This window comes from Propithecus coquereli, unplaced genomic scaffold (assembly GCF_000956105.1).
Source record: "Propithecus coquereli isolate 6110/MARCELLA unplaced genomic scaffold, Pcoq_1.0 Scaffold88, whole genome shotgun sequence".
Classification (NCBI taxonomy): Eukaryota; Metazoa; Chordata; class Mammalia; order Primates; family Indriidae; genus Propithecus; species Propithecus coquereli.
Window position 1 is genome coordinate 9779058 of NW_012155062.1, and position 20667 is coordinate 9799724.

The 20667-nt window shown below is 54.8% G+C and overlaps 1 protein-coding gene across 1 annotated transcript in view; it reads right to left on the minus strand.

Moving 5' to 3' along the window:
- Window positions 1-20667, minus strand: part of EDAR (ectodysplasin A receptor) — an 81210-nt gene that overhangs the window by 10065 nt on the left and 50478 nt on the right. Inside the window, exons 2-9 of the mRNA XM_012664282.1 lie at window positions 19910-19978; window positions 19055-19177; window positions 18162-18343; window positions 10737-10822; window positions 3996-4082; window positions 2395-2520; window positions 2222-2296; window positions 1935-2007 (exon numbers count right to left, since the gene is read on the minus strand). Coding sequence (XP_012519736.1) covers window positions 1935-2007; window positions 2222-2296; window positions 2395-2520; window positions 3996-4082; window positions 10737-10822; window positions 18162-18343; window positions 19055-19177; window positions 19910-19960 — 803 coding nt within the window. The 5' untranslated portion in view covers window positions 19961-19978. The remainder of the gene's footprint in view (window positions 1-1934; window positions 2008-2221; window positions 2297-2394; window positions 2521-3995; window positions 4083-10736; window positions 10823-18161; window positions 18344-19054; window positions 19178-19909; window positions 19979-20667) is intronic.

Sequence of the window (20667 nt, forward strand, 5' to 3'; positions counted from 1 at the left end):
AAAACAACATTCTTTTTTATAGGCATCCTGCTTGTTTCCTGTGGTTTGGCTGAAGACTTTTTTTTTTTTTAAATAAAAGGATTATATTTGCTATTAACTAGGTTACAGCAATGAAGCCCATATGCAAACAGTCCTAGAGACAGGATAATACAAAGGAAATAAAATGAGATGGGCAAAACCCACGTCTCATTAGGCTCTGGGGCCTCATGAAGAAGTCTACTGGGCCATCCCTGTCCCAACCTGACAGCAGGTGAAGTAGAAAAGCTATCCCCACAGATGACCATGTGGCCCCTGAGCCTTGTCTCCAAGACCCGAGAATGGACAGCAGGGACAAAAGATCAGTGCCTCATCTTTTAAAGCACAATTGTCGGGTTTTAATTTTTATTTAATATTTGTGTATGAAATAAATATGTAATTTTTCCAAGTAGGGTCCCCTCATTTTCCCCGTCTTCAGGCGAAATTCAAGTCATGAGGCTCATCTCTGCCCTTTTGACTACCCCTTTTTCCAACTTTTGGGAATAAGAAAGGCCAGAGGAACAGAATGGGAGAGGCTGAGACAAAATGGAACCACCCGTGCTAGACTGGAGGCTGAGGAGCAAACTCAGTCCCCAGTGAGGCTGTGTTTAAGAGCCAGAGCCACACGGCATGACCAGAGCCTGGCTTTGGTTGTGGGAGCAGTGGCTTGGACCTGGCGCCTCTCGCTGGTGTGCACAGTGGGGCAGAGGCCACCAATCCCTGGGCGGGGGTAGGGACGTGGAAAATGGTCAATTGGAATTGAGGCACTTACAGGAAATAACCGCTCTCCAAGGACTGACTAGTTTTACACACACAGTCCACTCTTCTTTCCTAGCATACAAAGATCTCATGATCTAAGTTTGATTCCTGGCCTTGCGTCAGGAGCAATGAGACACACTGGAGTTCTCCAAATGAGACAACTTGCACAGCCGTGCTTTACAAAGGCCACAGCTCCACACGGACGTGGACTGCTCACCATTCCCAAGCAGGAAAGGCTTCCAAGAGTTCACACATCATGGGAAGATCATGGGGTGGGTGTCGGGGAGGAGGGTTTGCCTCTGCTCTGCCTGTAACTGGTTTGGTGACCCTCTTGTGGCCTCTGTGCCCCATCCGCAAAGGGAGGCAACCAGGTGAATGGGGTCCTTCCAGCGCCAGCCCACAGGGGCGGAGGCCTGGCAGGGGACGGTGTGCTGCCTTGCTGGGAGCTGACACTTTGGAGTTGACCTGTGAAAGCTCAGCGGGACCAAGCCCAGTGACCACCTAGTGGGGTGAATAAAATGTTTGCTTCCCTCCCCGCGAGCTGGTAAAAGCAGGGGCTGGTTCCGCACCCTGAGGTGTGGTAAACGTGGTAGAAGTTTCATACGTCAGATCTCTTCCTCAAAAGGCCTCATTCCACCACGTGGCTTGTCAGAAGCCTAGACTTGGACCGAGCCCTGCTGCTCACTAGTGTGTGACCTGTGGCGAGTGACAACTTCCAAACCTACAGATGGGGATGATGTTAGCGCCTTGATCCTAGGGCTGTGAGGGGAAAACACATTTACAGACCAAGCAAGCATGAATGTTTGTTGGCTGTCATCCGCACCAGGATCACCAGTGTCGCAGTGATCCCAGCACTGCCTGGGCCCCCGTGCTCTGGAGAAGGGGCACGCAGAGGGCCGTGTTAGAGAGAAAGGCCCAGGGTGCCTGGAAGGACCCAGGGAGGAGCACCTGACATGGAGGGGAGCCGTCACCACCTGCCTCTCACATCACCTGTCCCTGCTGGTCACTGACAAGGCCGACCAGGATTGCCTCTGTCTCTGAGCGGCCCCCAGTGTCCCTGGCCAGCCCCAGGCCAGGCGCAGCCTCTCAGTGACTTGGCTGCACGCCCGGCTCCCCTTCCAGCCCAGGACTCCATGAGGAGCTGGGGCTGCTCCACGTACCTCTTGGCGGGCTTTGCTGGAGCTGCAGTCAGCTTCTCAAATTCATCCTTCTCAGAGAAGATCACCACAGTGTCTGCAGGGAGATGGAAGGTTGGGGAGGAAGAGCTTAGAACTGCTCCGAGCTGGCCCCTCCCTGCTTGGGCAGAACTGCCTGGTGACCACCCGGCACTGCCCAGAGTAAGCACAGCATGGGTGCCCCGGCCCTTCTGAGCGGTGGGAGAGCAGAGGCAGTGAGGAGGCCATGGACACCGTGCTTGTGGGGTGGTGCAGAGGCTGGGTCTGCAGACCTGGGGCCTCTTTCTTCTCCTCATCCTTGCTTACTGGGGCCTCCACACTCTTCACCGGGTGGCTGGCACAGCAGGCTGGTTGGGGAGAGAAGGGTTAGGTAAGCAGCAGGCTCTCCAACAAGGTGAGCTGCTGGAGGGCCCGAGAGGGCGGGGTGTGGGGTGCAGGCCATCACCTGGGGCAGAAGGCTTCGTCTTCATGATGTAGAACATGATGATGAGGACAATGGCGATGGCCATGATGAAGATGGTGGACATCGCAATGATCAGGGCGGTGGCCAGGTGTCCTTGGCTTGAGAGGTCTGCTGGCATCAGGGGGGAGAGAGCATGAGTGACCAAGGGCTCAGGCCCATGGCCCTGGAAGCGATGGCCCTGCTGCTGGGATGGTTCTGGGGGACCTTGGAGTGAAGAATGCTGCCTAATGTGAGAAGCTGCCACCACGCTCACCCTGGCTGCCAGCTCAGGAGGCCCACTCGCCCCCTCGCCATTCTCAGGGTGGCTTCTCCAGACTTCCCTGGGAATGCCATGGTCCACGTTTTCCTGGTTGCTCTTGGTTCTCCTTCTTTGGGAACCTGAGGGCAAGGTTTGGTGTGGACAGGAAGAGAACCATGAACGAGAGTGTCCTGGAGCAGTGCCGTCCAAGTCTGGGCATTTCCAAGCAAGAGTCAGCTCCACAGCTAGAGACCGAGTTCCTGCTTTGGCTCTGTCTCACCTCATGCAATTCCAACCTAAGTGTGATGGTAAGAGCCCAGGGCACAGTGGTGCCTGAGCTGGGTCACCTGCTCCCTCAGCTCTGCCACCCCACCAGGAAGACCCTCACTTACCCCAGGGGACTCTGCTCACTTCCCTGATTAATGTCAGCCTCAGGCATGTAAAACACCCTGAAGCTTGTTCTAATTCTCTAAAATAACCAAACTGGACCCTGGTTCTCATGAAGCAGCACCCAGGTTCCCCACCACCTACACATGTGGGTGACAGGCTTCTGAGGCTCCCACATCATCTGGGGGAGCTGAGAACCCCTGTGTGGGCAGGTATTTCTACAGGAAAACTCCCCCCTACCCCCAGCATCATCTGGGGGCATACCTGAAACATCATTTGGATGCCAGGTCTGGGTGACAGAGTGTTTTACTGTTCTCCGTGTTGTGTGCTACTCCCCTGGGGCCTGGTGGAAATCAGGTTCATATATCCCAGCAGAGCATTCCTGCCTATGGCTGCATGAGCCTGTCGGGGGGCTCTGGAAGGTGCCCCCAGCCTCACTGAGACCTGGGCCTAGATATGCGTAAGTAACGGGAAGAAATTACTCCCTCACGAGAAGGAAAGGACTGGCTCTGAGAGAAAGATTAGACTTTGGGGTTCCTTCTCAGTCGTTTGCATCCCTAGGGGGTTAGGGAGAACGAAACGTCGTTACTGAAAATGGATACTGCAGTGCTAAGGGCAGCAGGTGTACCTGACAGCCAGCACCGGGACTGCTGTTGACTCCAAACCAAAGCCCAGGAAGTGCTGGTCCCCCAGCCTGGCAGCCCCCCAACATGCCTTCATCACCGGCACCTGCCAGTGGGCCCGGGACACCCACGGAGTGATCTGTTCCACTCCTTGCAGAGATCATTATTACTTCCTGCAACTGGAGTACCATGTGACTCATCACGTAAGGGAGGTGATAGGTGATTTCAGGTGGGAAGAACGCTGCAATCCTTGCTAATAATTATTTCCTCTCTTCCTCTTAGTTTTCACTCGTGCCCCTAACTCCAGGTGATCAGCACCCAAGCGCCTGTCATACCTTTATGGGTGTGCTGGAAGGGGGACAGCGTGCTACTGCTGGACGTGCTAGGGAAGCTGGCAGAGACTCCCGAAGTGGCTCCCACACCTGCAGGGGGAACAAAGTCACCTCAGATGATCCAGAGAAGTGCCGCCTTCGAAGACGGAAAGATATGGCAGAAGGGCTAATTGATCTGGAATTCGCGATCACGAATGGGCTGGAGGGAGGTAGGCAGGGGAAAGCTAAATATTTTTATTTCTTTTTTTTTTTTTTTTGAGACAGAGTCTCACTCTTTTGCCTGGGCTAGAGTGAGTGCCATGGCGTCAGCCTAGCTCACAGCAACCTCACACTCCTGGGCTCAAGCGATCCTACTGCCTCAGCCTCCCGAGTAGCTGGGACTGCAGGCATGCACCACCATGCCCGGCTAATTTTTTCTATATATTTTTAGTTGGCCGATTAATTTATTTTCTATTTTTAGTAGAGACGGGGTCTCGCTCTTGCCTGGTTTCGAACTCCTGAGCTCAAACAATCCGCCCGCCTCGGCCTCCCAGAGAGCTAGGATTACAGGCGTGAGCCACCGCGCCCGGCCAGAATATTTTTATTTCTTAGTGTGTTTAATGATCGCTAAAGATTCTAACCTCTCTTGGTTACTGTTGTTTAAATAAAAAGACATTAGACGGCAGGGAGGGGCAGGTTGCAAGTCCCACGGGCTCCGTTTTCCCCTGAGCTGAGCAGAGCATATGCAGTCTCTGAAAACAAGGAAGCCGGGCTGTGCGGTGTGCTCACCCGTAATCCTGGCACTTGGGGAGGGCGGGTGGGAGGATCTTTGGGGTGGGGAGTTGGAGGCTGCAGCAAGCTATTGTGACTCCACTGCACTCCAGCCTGGGCAACAGAGTGAGACCCTGCCTCAAAAAAACCCCCCAAAATGAGGAAAATAGTATGTGTATGAAATTATTATTGGGGTGACAGTTGACTAATTCCTTCAACTAAGTAGAGCAGGAATGTGTTCTTAATACTTTTTCTAGTCATAAAAGTAATATATGTTCAGTGTTAAAAATTTGGGAAAAATAAGAACATGAAAAAGGGGAACAGAACCACCCATGGCCTCACATTTGAGTCGACTCGTGGCATGTTTCCCACACCTTAGGGTACTTCCTAAGATATATTTTTAAAATACTTGTGACCAAGCTGTTTAAGAGCAGGGATTCTCTTCGCCTTCTCTCAAAGCTACGATTCATAAATACCCCTTCTATGGAGAGAGTGTCACTCAGCAGGGATAAAATGGAAGCTAATTTTGCTATCAATCAAAACACTAAACAATGACTGCGTGGCTAAAACAAACAAAAAAGTTTGCCCCAGAAAAGACAAGGTCCTGACGGTCAACCTTCTTTTAAGCCGGACTTGTGTTTTGCAATTAATAAAAACAATCATGTCTCAGATGAATTTCCTTCTCTCACATCTTTGTCTCACCAGGTCTGGAGAAACTCGTGAAGTGGATTTGCACTGCAAAAGGCAGCCCTGAGTCAAGGACAAGACCAGCCGCTGCCCTGACATCCACGCCCCTACGGCCTGCCCTGCAGCTTCCCTAGCAGGGTCATTTTCTTTAAGAGAAGCTTCTGGGGGAAACGCACTCCCCTGCTGTGCGTGGTGTTTCTAAAGCCACCACTTACTGGCTGGGGCAGCCCACTGGTCACTGAATTATCCACCCTGTGTCCCCTAAGTGGAGAGCGCGCACACTTCTCAGTCCTCACACCTTGTAAAACGAAGAAGCAACTCCACATACAACACAGGCTGGGGCCTTGGGAGGGAGCAGAGGCAGCCACGGGCTCCTGGTGTGGTCCTCGGCTGCTGGGAGCGCCCGCTGCCCAGGGCTGGGAGGAAATGGCACTGTCGCTGGTGCATGAGAAATGTCACCGGCCTACTGATGTTTCCTTGTGTTTCTGGATAGTAAACGAGAGCTTTTCTCCTTCCTGTGTCCCAAACTTAGGATCGATCTTTGCTTTTTTTTATTTAGCCTTCTCTCCTAGTCTCAGATCCGAAGTCCTATTGGGGAAGGAACTGGAGGGGTGGGTGCCTGGCTGAGGGGCCTTCCTGAATGCCCTTTGGCAGCCCCCGGCACGATTTAGGTGGCTTCTGTGCCAGTTTGCACTCGCTGGGCAGCAGCCTATCACACATCCTCAGGTGAGTGAAACACGGGCACGGGGCATAGATTCAAGCATGGCCTCGCTTCCTTTTTAAAAGCAGTAGGATGTGGAGAAGCAGCTGATCTCTCTGTTGGTTAAGGCCCTCAAGGGAGCTTAAGATACGCTGTCAGAGAAAAAGAACAGCCGTGACTGTATCTATGGAGGTCTGTCATCTTTGTCTCTTCTTGTCCCTTCCTGCTGGGGCTTGTAGGCTCAGGCAGGTGACAGGGTTGGGGACACACACAAATACACCCAGCCTGTGGTCTAGAGAGGGACAGCGAAGGCAGCCTAGCATGCACGCAGACTTGTGAGACGCCTCTGCAGCCCCGCAGGGCTGGTTAAACAATGATGTCCCCAGACAATCCACACAGGAAGCACAACAGTGACATCTTACTGCACCCCCACCTGCCCTCAGCCAGCTGAGCCTGCACACTGACCACTGGATGTTTCCCCCCAAACTGAGCTCCCGTTGTCACCAACCGAGCAGCCCCAGCTGTGCTGAGGGGCGGTCGGGTGCTCTCTGGTGTGCAGACATCCCTGAGCGCGTCTGCTTGGCTTAGGCCGAGGTCGAGGCAGCAGGTGGAGCAGACGGGGAGTGGTCCTGCAGCGTCCACGCTCACCTTCCTCAGGCGGGCTTGGTGCTGCATGCGCACGGCTTAACTACACCTCGAGTCTAAGCCACAAGAGACACAATGGGGCCCTGCAGTCTGTTAACCCACACAATCTATAAATGCGCCGTATGTAGCAAAGACGGGCTGGGATTCTCTACAGAGGGCAAAGAGTTTGGATTTTTAAAAATGATTTGCTTATTGATTCTTCAGAGCTGTCAGCGAGGGTGCCCCACGGCCGTGACACTGCCCAGCATCTCTAGTGGAACCACAGCTGCTCAAGGCAGGGGCCCTGGGAGCTGGCAGGACATGCAGCATCTCGGCCGCCAGACCGGCTGTGCCAGAGTCTGTTTCCGGACTGGTCCCTGTGACGTGTGCCTGCTGGAGTCTGAGACGCGCTGCGTCAGGGCAGCTAGCCACTGGCGTCTGGGGAGGCCAGGCCTTCACGCGTGAATGGTAGCGCTCACTGTTCAGCGTCACATCAGAGCACTGTGTGCCTACGAGATGGAAACCGCTGGAGCACCGAGAGCAAGAGTGGGCTTCTCCAAAAGGCCCGTCCACTCCGGATCTGACTCAGGGGTCTCAGCCACTGACAATAAAAAACCCAAGGACAATGGAACAAATGCCAGGTGTGGGGCTCTGGGCCAACTCAGTGCCTTTCTCGTGTCACTTCATTGGCCCCTCCACCCGCCCATTAGGGAGGAGTCCTACTCGCCTGTGTCCCAGGCCAGCGAGGGATGCCCAGGCCAGCTCAGGTGCAGCGGCACCTGTGTGCTCCGCCCGGGGTCAGTGACCAGTGCTGGAGGGGGCAGGCCATGCACATCGCCCGCTGTCATACCTATCCTTATGACAATCTTGTGAGACAGATGTCCCCATTTGGCACATGAGGAAACTGAGATACAAAGAAGTTAAGTGACTTTCCCAGGAGTGGAAACTTGTAATGAAACCCAAGTCTGACGCTGAATCCTTTCCTCCCGTCTGGTATGCCAGGTCACCCCGTCAAACCCCCACTGTCATGACGACACAGATCCCTGCACGTGGGACCGTGCAGGGAAGAAGAAGGCCAGAAAGTTCTGGTCTCCCCAAGTGCCTCTTGCTCTTTAATTTGACTGAAAAATAACCAAAGGACCTTCCAACTCACTTCGCCGGGCTCCAGGGCGCCGGGGACTGCGCTGTCACTGAGTGCAGGCTCGAAGCTGGCTTCTCCCAGACAGAGATTTTAATCCAAGGAGACAACCAACCCAAGGCAGGACTGATCTGTGACCCAATGGCTGTCCTTTTCCTTCTTGCTACTTGGCAAGCCCCAAAACTGTGAAGATTACATTCCATCTTACGAGTAATTATGCGATGCTTTTTCATTTCTCAAGGATGTTGGAGGGGCTGCGTCACAAAGGCCAACACCACGGGCACTTGCGATGTACTTTCAGGCGGCTTGGTGGCGAAAACTCACCCGGGCCACACCACAGCCGGGCAAGTGGGCACCGCTGGGAGCTCCATCGGGCAGATGAGATAACTCGCCTAACTCAGCCGGTGATGGTCCAGGGCCAGGGCCCATAACCTACCCCAGCAGTTCTCGTACTTGTTAAAATGCCGTTTGGGGAGGGCCCAGCAGTGCGACCTAACAAACCCTTCTAGGCAGTTACAGGACAATCACCGCCCTGCAACACTCGGCTTCCCACCGCCATGCAGAGAAGCCGCCATTTCTTTAAGGGTAGAAAAGCGATCCTGCGGCACAGATGCCTGGGCGTGTGGTGGAGAGCTCTGGCTCCCTGGCCCCATCCTCTGCTGAGGTGGCCCGGCACTAACTCAGGCCTCTCCTCCATACGCATCCGCTCCATCTGAGGCATCTGCGGCACCCGTGGCCAGGGGCCCTCGGCACGTCTTCGTGACAGTGGTCTGCAGAGTCCACCACTCACCGATGCAGAGTACCAAGGGCGTTAACTTCGCTCAGCAAGGGCCAGGCAGAGCAGACAAGGAAGGTGTGAGGAAAGGTGCTCTCAGTCACCTGCTGGACCTGGGCAGCCAGCCAGTGCCTTTGGGGTCCTGGAGAGATGAGGTTTCCCCAAGTCCCTGGCTTTCCTGGGCTGGGGCTGCTGATGGCAGTCCTGTGAGTTTGGGTCTCTGTGACTTCACAGGGGCTGTGGTCACAGCCAGCCTTTCTAGCTCTGACATTTCTGCCGACTCCAGAGCCAGTGTCTCAGATAAAACCATCTTTGGATTGAAGCCAGGCATGGTGGCGCACACCTGTAGTCCCAGTTACTTGGGAGGCCAAAGTGGGAGGCTTCCTTGAGCCAAGAGTTTGGGGCCAACCTGGGCAACACAGTGAGATCCTGTCTCTAAATTAAAAAAAAAAAAAAATCTCTGGATTGAAACCAGCACAGGGGAAGTGTGGCCCAGGAGGTGGAATGTCACTCTCTTTTTCACGGTCATACTGAGGCCCCTGGCCCAGGCAGGGCTCCACTTCCCTGTCACACCACAAGACTGAGCTTGTGGCATCTCCCCATTTCCCAGATGAGCAAACAAAGGCCTGGGGACTTGCCCAGGGGAGGCTCTGCTGCCACCCTGAGGCCTCAGTGAGAGCTGGTTTTCCCAGAAGCAGTTAAGGGCTGGGTGGGGAGTGGGATACACCCATTTGTAAAATCTCCAGGACTCAGGGGACGGACATTGCTGGACTGAGAGGCACCCTGCCTGACCTGAGGCCATCCTGCCAGGCGCTGAGGGCAGCCCCTGTGCCTGTGTGGGAGCTTTCAAACAGAAGGGCCCCTGGGGAGGGTTGCTCCTTTCCAAGGCTGCGCAGGCATAGAGACTTTTCTAAAAAAGTGAGGCATCTGACATGTTCCCAGACTAGGCCTTCGTCCCAGAGCATCCGGCATTGACTGCTGCAGAAGGCACCTTAGGGATGGCAGCTGACTTCCCCACCGTCAGGCCTCCTCTCGCTTGTGAATTAATTAGCATATGAATGGAAAAGAAAACTCAGCTTTAAAGACAGCAAACCATGTGGCAGGGCTCTTCTGCTTCAGCAAATTGCCAGGGAGGGAATGGCCCTCCCCGGAGGGCGCTGCCCAGGCCCACGGCACAGAAGGCTGGAAGGGGCTGCTCCTCCCTGCGTCTCTGCTTTAAGATGCAGGCCCTTACCCTGTTCTCCCAGACAAGTCTCGTGAGAACATGGGGGTGGGTGGGGACTTACGGAAAGTGAGGAGAGGCAGGGTCCCAGGGGCAGCTCCTCTACCCTGAAGGCACCCGGAGTGAGAGGGCCGCAGGTGTTCCTGCAGCCCAGGGACCAGACACCCAGCTTCCTCCAGCAGGCCATCCTACCTTATTAGTCTTTCCCCAGACCACAAATCCAAGAGGCCACACCGTGCCTCCCTCTGCAGCAGAGTTACCTGGCCCTTCCTCATAAATAGAGGCCCATGAAAGTCAGATGAAGGGGACCGGAAAGAAACAGCCCAAGGTGGGATTGTAAACTCAGATCCTATTTACATGTGCTTTGTGGAATCTCTTTCAGGAACTGTGATCACTTCTGCATTTCCCTCAGCCTCACAACTGTCCAGCACTTTGCAGTTTCCTTGGAACTTACAATTGTCCAGCACCTTGCAAGGTACCTGTACATCTGTGACCTCGCTGGGAGGTCACTGTGCACCTGTGATACTGCCTGGGATGGGACAGGTCAGATTTTAGTTCCCCTATATTACGGATGAGAGAGCAGGCTCATGGAGGTTAAGGGACTTGCTCAGGTAGCTGGTGGCCGACCTGCACTAGCACCTCAGCCTCTGACCCAAAGCTCAGCTACAGCAAACCTCTCTCCCTGTACAGACCTGCTGCTGACTGGACTGGCCACGGGAGCATTTCCGCTACCCCTTCACCCCAGTGAATCTTGTCTGGATGCCAGGATTGGCCCACTCTGCTTCCCCTGTCGTGAAAGATAGCAATGCTGAGCAAACACCCTCCCGAGGGACGGTCAGAGAACTCACATTCCTTGGTGTTGGGGGGTGCCAGCAGGCAGGAGTAGCAGACCATGCCGTAGATGTTCCTGGGCCTGTTCTCCAGCATGTAGTAGCTACGGGGGGAGACAGGACAAAGCAGAGACAGGTGAGCTTGTGGCTCCACAGGCAAGGACTGGGGCACACGACAAGCCCACGACCAAAGTCGGGCAGGAAGTGGACACCACGAACCAGGAGCCGCCCAGCCACAGCCCGTTGTGCCCACTGCGTTTCCTTGGGGTTTTCAGCATGTCTTAAAATGGAACGTTCTTTTTCCAATATTGGGTCAGTTTGGGCCTTTCTTTTACTCTCTTCCCCCTCTTGGCTCCTTTCACCAGAGGATTTGTTCAGTGTGTGTATCGTAGCCTCATCAACATCACCCACAAAATACCTGTGTGCCCACCACGCAGAGGCCCTATCTAGCTCTCCGGGGGTCTCACCAACCAGAGGCCAGACCCTTTTGGAGGAGAAGCATCCCCTCGGTGAGTGGGATGTTCCGTAGCCCGGTGGGATTAAGGACAAAAGTGTCTCTGAGTCTCCCTGGGACACCCAGACCACCTGGATGGTTGCTGAATGCCACCGAATGGAGCTGGCCACCAGAGTGTGGCTGCAGTGTCCAGAGAGGTCCACACAGGTGGCTTTCACAACAGCCTGCAACACAGCCAAGTCCTAACTGTTTCCTCCTTGGGACGCATTTGAACCAAAGACACCTGTACACCTGCAAGTGTTTACACTGGGGGTGTGCACACTTAAAGGGACAAACCATCCACAGTGACACTGAAGTCCTTCAGCCCCCATTGATGTTCCATTATGTCTTCTGAGCTCACCACGCCAGCCCCACGGCCATGTAACTGGCTCAGGTCCCGCTCTCAGGGGTCTGCCATGTGGTGGCATTCCCTGCAGGCGCCCCACCTCCTGGGAACACCCAGCTAATGCCTCGCGTCCTCCGGGCTCACATCTCTGTGGGCTTTGCCTCTCACCTTGGTGCGTGACCGTTTTCCATAAACAAACATTCAGCGGTGAGCAGGGAGCCATTTATCACATTGTGAGAAGTTGATTAAACAAAGGGAGCGGGTGCCAATGCTTCCCCTATTACAATTCAAGAGATGAGAAATCCCTCTCTGCTCCTGGATTTTTCCGTGGTTGTTCTTTAATCTCTTTTTTATTAGCTGCGCCCCACGAGCTGACAGCAGTGGTAAGTGGCTGCTGGGGCGGGAGGGCCGGGCGGGGGTCTTTGGACTCCAGCCTTCGTAAGCTTGGACCACCACCAGTAACACCAGGATCATAATTGCCTGCCCTTCCTCAAAGCCTTTTATCCCCAGATCTCTGTGTATCTTGTAAACGTCAATTAACCCATCTCAAAGCAGCCTCAGAGAAGCCACCCAGCCAGCTTTACAGCTAAGCCTTCTGGAAAAGCCTCTCTCAAACATACCTCTGCCCCTTCCAGAAGCCATCTTTCTGCTGCTGGAGCAGGGAGCCACGTGGGCAGATGGCGGTCCTTCCCCCAGCAGGGGGTACGTGTGTCCACATGGCCTTGCAAGGTGACAGGGGCCAGTTGGCCAGGACAGGCCTCACCTGTGGCTTTCCAATATCCAGGGCCAACGTTGCCACATCTGGGGAACATCTCAAGCTAGAAGGCTGCTGCCTCCTCCTCCTTCTCCTCCCTCCACGGCATTCTCACTCTGCCTGTGGTGATCAGCCCTGCCCCTGGACTGGGAGGCCCTCGAGGGCAAGCCTGGGTCACATCTGTATTCCCAGTAGTTCCTGCTAGGTACTGAGGAAGGAAGGTTCTAGGCAGACACTGGTTGGACACGAGTGAATGACACTGTGTTCTTCTCTGCAGAAGTTCGAGATGCTGAGATGGGCAGAGGCCCTGATAGGCATCCCTGCCTGCCCCAGATAACCCCTGGGTGTCAGGCCCAGCTCTGTCATAGATGATGCTCCAAAGCCACATCGTGGGTGTGGAGCGCCTGGGCTTTTGGATGGGCACCCACTGGGACCACCATACTCTGAGCACTGAGGAGGTGGTGGCTCTATCCGGGGGCTGTGTCTGTGACTTTTCCTTCTGCCGCAGGCTGCTACTTGCATCGTGAGGGTCTCTAATTCCTTGGGGGCCTGGGTGGCTGCAGCTTCACGCTCCTGCCCTGACTGTGCCTGTGGGCCAAGCTGTGCCATGTGCCAAGTAACTCAGCGAAGGAACAACGCTGAAAGGCACATCTCAAAATATGCTGGCTCCAGGAGGCTGCTATGAAATTGTCCTGCTGAACCCGCGTGAGAGTTCCATGTCTCCCAGTAAGGAGAAGCCACCCTTTCCTAGCATGTAGTGCCACACAGAACATTTTTAAATGTTAGGGAGTTTCTCTTCAGGCCTAACCCAAGCCCCTCTTGGCGTGGCTCGCACCTGCGTCTCTCACGCCGGGCTGGACAGGAACAGGGGACATACTGTCTTCCATGCGACGCCCTGCACCAACTGAAGCCGAGTGTGCACTTGGGGATCTGCGGCCCCTCCATAGAGCCAGGTCCCTTCATCTTTCTGTAAAGGCCTAATTTCCTACTCTTTGATCCACATGTTGATTTTCCCCTTGTTCTGTCTTTTCTTGTCCCGTTCTTTACAGGCTGAGCTGTGTAGCCCAGGACAAGAGTGAGTCTGTGGCCCCGAGGATCTTCCACTGAGGGGTCGACGGTCCTTCAAGTCAATAAGCAGCATGGACTTTCCCAGAGATTTCCTTTTCTCGGGACTCCTGAGCCTGTAATGGGCATTGCTGAGTCCTCAGAGTCTCCCTTTCCCTCTGACTCGCGGGCGAGCAGAACTGGCCCCGGTCTCCCTTCACCCCTGCCCCAGCCACCCGGCCCCAAGCAGCAGAGGGGCTGCCTTGGGAGGCTGGGGTAGGGAACCCAACTCTTCTCTCTTCCTGTCCTCCTGTTCCTGTCCTCTAGCCTCTCACACAGTCTTTCCCCACAGGAAGGCCCCGGATGCTGCTCACTGCTCTGGGCGTGTCCCAGCCATGCACCGGGAGGGAACACCTGCCAGACCACAGGGCACAGAGGACGAGGTGGCCAGGAACAAGGAGTCTGCACCCGTCACCTGAAAACCACACGGATTCAGGAATGAACCCGGCCTTTCATCCAGCTAACAACACCAACTTGCCAAACTCCTTGTAACCCTCCCATCACCTGGTGTGAGAGCCTCGTTTTGTTCTTCAAACTTGTCATGGAACAGGAAGCGGGGTGCCTGCAGGGACCCACCCTGGCAAAGCCTTAGTTATGTGTGTGTTGAGGGGTGGGGGTGGCCTGGGGCCCGAGGTGAGGCAGGGGCCTTCGATGTTGGTGGCCTCGGGCCAGGAGTGATTGATTTGAACATCACAAAGCCAAAATGAAACTGCCCACACCACCTTCACATCATGGAGCGACATGAGGCTCTGCAATGCGTGTGGAGATGCGTCCCCTGCACAGGGTCCCCCGCTCGCTCAGGGGGGCTCTGGGCCTCGCCGCACCCTGGGTGCTGAAGGTGGTGTGGACTGAGCAGACTGCAGTTCCCACGGAGCAGGAGCGACCACTCGAGATTCCAGAGCCGGAAAGAACCTTGTAGAAGCACAGACGGCAGCCTCCCCACCACTCCTACAGAGGCCGTCCACAGCTGTCAGAATCCGTCCAGAGGCAGAGAGCTCACGCCCTTCCAGTGTTGAACTTCTTTAGTGATAAGACATTTTCTGGTAAATGTATCAGGACGAGGCACACTGTCTTCCTTGCCACAGAGTCAGCCTTTCTTGTGACCACGCTGTCCCTGCCTATGGGACAGGGTGCTCAACGCACAGACCCAAGCTTGTCCTGCTGACTGGAAAGGCTCCGTGGCTCTAAGTGAACATGGAACAGGTTGCTCCATGCACATACTCGCTGCCCCTCTTAGATCATCCAGAAAAAAATCAGGGCTGAATTTCATGCACCACCGATGGGTGCATTCTCGGGTCTGAACTGTGGCCGGGTCAGAGTCAGCGGTGCTGCTCAGTGAGGCCCCGTGGTGCACCCACCTCCCCTTGGCTCCACAGAGCTGCCTCACTGAGCCCTTCTGGACCAGTGGCTCCGGGTTCCCTGAGTGTGTAGGTGACTTCCAAGTGCTGGCCCTTGGCCTGGCTGTCGCCCACGGCTGCAAGCCTCTTTATCCATCTCTGCGTTAGATACCTTGGCATAGGTGTCCCACAATCCCCTCAAGTTCCACACGTACAGCCTCCACCCTCCTTCTGCCCCTGAAACCTCCCTTTCCTTCTGTATTCCATGTCTGACCAAGTGGCGCCACGTCCACACGGCCAGTGCACACCTCAGAGTCCCCTTCTGAGCCTCTGTCCCCACCCTGTACACCGGCTTGTAGCTCCGGCCAGTCCACCTGCCCACGTGCTCTCAGACTCTCCTCCAGTCTCCAACACCTCTCTCCAGACCTCCCGCATCCCTGGTCCCCAGGCTCCAGGTTCTTCCCTACTCAGCTGCTTTCCTTGCTGCGGCCAAGAGGACTGTTCTAATTCACAGACCATCACATGCCACCTGGCTCAGCGGTCTGCACAGTCACCACGTGGGCTGCAAGCTGAAGGCTCAAGTCTTCAGCAGTGGTTCCCAGAGCCCTGTCCATGGGCCCCTGCCCACCTCTCTGGCTGGTCCACACTCCACACATGCACTGTTTGCTCCAGCCACAGAGACCCAACCGTAGCTCCAGGTGCCATCCGGCTGCTCAGCCCTGTGGGCCCCGGCATCAGCATCTCCTCTTGGAGAGCTCTGTCCTACTTCTTAGCCTGGCCACCTCCCACCCATCCCAGCGTCCCCTCCGGAGGCCCCTAAGACCCCTGTTGACCTCACCTCCCCAACCATGAGGCGAGAAGGCCTTCCTCAACTTCTAGAATGTGGTGTGTGCCTTACTGCACTGCGCTGTGGCCACTGATTTCCTCGTCTCACTGCTCCACCAAAAAGAGAGAAACCATACCTGTCCTCCTCATCTCATGGTGCCCGCCTGGCACAGGCTTAGCAAAATAACTACTGGAGCCATTACATTAGGTTGCAAATGTCCAGTCAAGTATTCACACTCAGAGGCTCTTAAAATAGGTTTTGTAAAGAGGTTCTTTTCCTCCCAAGTGAGTGTGGCAAGGTATGCACACTTTTCCAGAGTTAATCCATGGAAGCTCTGCATTGCTTTCATGGGTCATGTATCTGCACCAATAAAATCCATAAAATCAATCAATCAATCAAGGTAAAGTTCTAGGAAGCATGTAAGTCATCAGAGACTGATTCTAGCCATCCAGTGTCAAGATCCCACTGATCTTCTCCATTCTGAGTCAAGCCCGGTGTCTCCACAGAGCAGCCCCTCCGTGGGTGCTGGTGCGGTTGGCAGGAGTGCGCGGCCGGTGCTGCATCCGATGCTGATGCTCCTTTTGGTGCCCCCGCAACACAGCAATGCACAACTGAATTAAAGACTACCCAGCTATGGAACTTTTATTTGATCATGTTTTCTAATGTGTTTCTACTATCTTCTCTGGTTAAAGCTATCTGCTTTTTTCCCATGTTGAAAACATAGGTTCTACAATTAGGTTCTCCTGCTTTACGTGTTCATTTGAGAAACATGTTTGAATCATAGCCGGTGTCAGAAATGTTGATGTGGGCTCGTCCAGAGGACATCTGGACATGTGGTCTGTAGCTTAGGAGCTGGGCCCGCGCTGGAGACAGAGAAGCGGGGAGCCTGGGGATGGGGACAGTCATCAGCAGAGATGGTGGTGGAAACCACGGAAATGGAAGTTTCTTAGTAACAAATTGGAACTGAGGTTATTTTCAGTGAGTTTAAAATATCTCCCCATTTTGAAGAGTTATTCACATTTAATCTATTTCTAAATTGGTGAGTATTTGTGACTTTTTGGGGGACTTTCTTCTTCTAACACACTAATGCTCAATGTTACCTTTCTGATATATAGTTATTTTCTTCCTCCTCTTAATTTGATATAATGATCCAGGGAGACAGCATGTGCACAAGCACGTTGTGAAGTGCAGTGTGCTGTTCGGAACATGACTACCACTATGACCACCGCCGTCACCTCCACCCCTGCACCAGTGCTGATCACTGCCATCACCTCCACCGCTGCACCATCACTGCCATCACCGCCATCACCTCCACCGCTGCACCATCACTGCCATCACTGCCATCACCTCCACCGCTGCACCATCACTGCCATCACTGCCATCACCTCCACCGCTGCACCATCACTGCCATCACTGCCATCACCTCCACCGCTGCACCATCACTGCCATCACCTCCACCGCTGCACCATCACTGCCATCACCGCCATCACCTCCACCGCTGCACCATCACTGCCATCACCGCCATCACCTCCACCACTACACCAGTGCTGATCACTGCCATTACTTCCACCACTGCACCATCACTGCCATCACTACCATCACCTCCACCGCTGCACCAGTGCTGATCACAGCCATCACCTCCCCCTGCACCAGTGCTGATCACTACCATCACCTCTACTGCTGCACCATCACCGCCATCACTGCCATCACCTCCACCACTGCATCATCACTGCCATCACTACCATCACCTCCACCGCTGCACCAGTGCTGATCACTGCCATCACCTCCACCGCTGCACCATCACTGCCATCACTGCACCATCACTGCCATCACCGCCATCACCTCCACCGCTGCACCAGTGCTGATCACTGCCATCACCTCCACCACCATCACTTCCCTCCTCACCTTCACCACCTCTGCCAGCTCTAACACTGGATCCTCCACCTGGGCTTTTTGTCTGTCCGCAGCCCTTGCCAAGCACTGTGTTTTGTGTCCACTAGAGGGAGGAAGCAGCCACAGTCCTGGCTTAGCACTCACTGGGAGTCAAGGCTGTACTTTCCTGGCCCCAGGCAGAAATTGCCAGTGTGTTCTGCTTGGAAAGAGGAAGATTTTTTCTTTCTGTCTTTCAGGCTGACTGTATTTTCACTTTATTGTTTTTTTGAAGACTTTTGATACATAACCAATTTAATTATAGGCATCACATGACTCACATGTTCCTATTAGTAGCTTTTTCCCTCAGTGTTTCCAGAATACTAAAAATACTAAAAATAATGCTTTTGTATGGAATTTTAGTGTTCTTTCCTCCAAATGTTTGACATGTGTTATCACACAGTAAGTATTCAACCAGTTTGTTTCTTTTGGGTAGTCAGAAGGTGTTACGGTGACTAAGGTCCACTTAAGCAGCATGGACACAGAGCTTGGTGGGCTGCCTGTCTGGTTGCTGCCTCTCGTAAGATGAGACAAAGGGTGGGCTTGATGCTACGCCAAGGCCTGTGGTGCCCACATCCCTGTTCCTGGGGTCCTTGCCCCTCAGGGCTCTCTGCAGCAAGCATCCCAGGGGTTGCCGGCAGTGCCCATGCTTACCCAGGGAGACAAGGCCCACACTCGGCGTCGTTCTCCATGTCCCCTGGTGTCAGCACGGTGGCCCGGAAGAAGCCCTCACAGTCTTTGTGGCGCCTGCATATCTGGTAGCCTCCTTTGGAAAACTTCTCTGCTGGGCAGGGGACGCATCCATAGTCCTCATCTTTGGTGCCATAGCCGCAGGACTGGCGGGAGGGAGAGGGACAGAGGACACAGGTGAGTGCAGCGGCCAAACCACAAAAATTACGCTCCGTGGTCCTTGGGCAGTGACAGACTGGCTATTTCCAGAAGCTACTCTTGCCAGGCCTTGGCTTCCTGACTCTGGCCTCGTGCCTCCCCCCACTGGGCTTGATGCCACCCCTCTTCTGAGGGTCTCTGAAACGAATTCAGCGAGCATCGGGAGCACCCTGTCAGTAGACACAGGCCTTGCTATCTGGCTTTTCTCAGCTCTCTGCAAGAACCCAAAGTACTGAAACCCCGGCTGTTTCCCTTAGCACTCTGCAGAACATGGCTGGCCTTTGCAGGGGAGAAAGGAGGGGCCCTCAGGAGCAGGCATGCTACTCTTGGAGGACACTTCAATCATGCTCCCGATTCAGAGGACCCTGCGCTCATTTCATCAAGGTAGACTAGGAAGGCAATCGTCTAAATAAATGAAAAAGAACTCCTGAAAAATCTGTTTACAAATGCTCAGCCATGTGCGTCAGCTGGCGAGCACCGTTCCTGGGCTCACACCAGCTCACGCCACTCACTCTCCGTGTCCAGTGCGCAGAGACTTGGTTTACCCCGGCGACCACTCATGCAGCAGTGCAAGCGCAGGGTGGGCAGGAAGGCTCCCCTGAGCACGTGCCAGGCCCAGGCGGGCTGAGGCCTGGCTGGACGGGAAGTAGGGTCCTTACCATGTAGGGCTCCTCCCCTGGCCCGCACTGGGGACACTCCTGGCACAGCCCCGTGGTCTGGTTGTAGTACTCATTCTCGCCACAGTTTGAGTATTCCGCTCTGGCCGAGCACATCAGAGACACCTGCCACGAAAATGAGGGTCATTTTGGCCTCCAAGCCTCCCTGGAAACACATGCGCTTACTCGGGTTGGCACCCGGAGAGCCCAAGGCTGACTAAGGAAGGAGAGCCCGGGGGTGGTGGGCTCTGCCGGGGGCTCAGGGCTGGGAAGGTGCCATCCAGTGTCATTGGGGCTAAGTCCCACTGACTCCTAGTTAGCCACCTGGCATGGCCATCTCCTGCCCCCCCCTACCCAGAGCCACCTCCTCCTCCTCTTGCTGTCAAAGCCATGTCCCAGTCCCAAGGCCTCTTCCTGATTCTCTCCATCCAGGCAACCACCAGGGAAGGGTGGCCCCTCTTCCAGCCTCTAAAACAGGGGGCTCCTCTGAACTCCTGGAAGGGAGAGAGGAGGGCTGGATCTTCTGAATCTTTCTCAGCTGCGTGGCCCACAAGCAAGGGCTCCTCACACAGGACTGGGCTGTGGATATCACAACTTATCTAAGCACTCAGAAGGTTTCTATCCACCAGGCCCTACAAAGGGAGCCCCCGACTAAATAAATCCCACTTGAGCCTGGGGCGTGTTCCGTGCTTTGCAGGCACGGTCTCCTCTCACCCTCTGAAGCAGTCCATGAAGGAGCTACTATGATCATTATTCCCATCTTACAGCTGTGAAAACTGAGGCTGAAGAGGCTAAGGAACCGGTTGGACCACTAGCAGGGTGAGGGCCCATGTGGGTGAGGTGCTGAGACCCACTTACCACCAGGACAGGGAGCCAGGGCGTCCACTTACGGTCCCCCACACGGGCCATTCTCTCCCGAGGGGTCACCTGAAAGACACACCTCGTCATCACCAGCTGGGCACTGGCAGTCGCCCCCCCCCCCAACCTGGGGTCCAGCCACCTACGTTGTGCTCCATTGGGTATAAGGTGCTGCCCAGCAAACAGTGTGGGAAACAAATACATCCTAAGACAAGGCAGATTTTAAGCTGAGGCTGTACCCACGCCCCTTGGGCCAACTCCAGGTTCTTCATCAGCATCACAACCACGGCCAGGAAAGAGTCCCAGGAGGAAGAACTGGCACATGCGGAGGGCCTGGCGTTAAACCCTGGGGTCAGTGACTGATGTTTCGCAGTTTGCAGGAACCTGGCCTCACACCAGCCTTCAGCAGCGGAGCTCTAAGCTGGTCCTGGGCCTGGGGCTCCAGGGCACAGGAGGCCCCCAGAGAGACTGCCGGAACCAGTCTGCTCCACCCGCCCCCAGCAGCTCTCCCAGCCCACTGTGAGGCTCTTCCCTCTCTCTGCTAATAGTGGGAGTCCAACTGCCTAATTTTGCAGTTGAGACAACTGGAGCCCAGAGAGGTTAAGTGACTTGCCCCAGGTCACACAGCTACTTAATCGACAGAGGATGGCCACAGCCCAAGCATTCAGATGTTTCTCACCAATGACATTAATGTACTGCTTTGAGGGAGGAGATGTTATTTTTTGACTTTTTCACTCCCTGAATGGAAAACCTGTGTT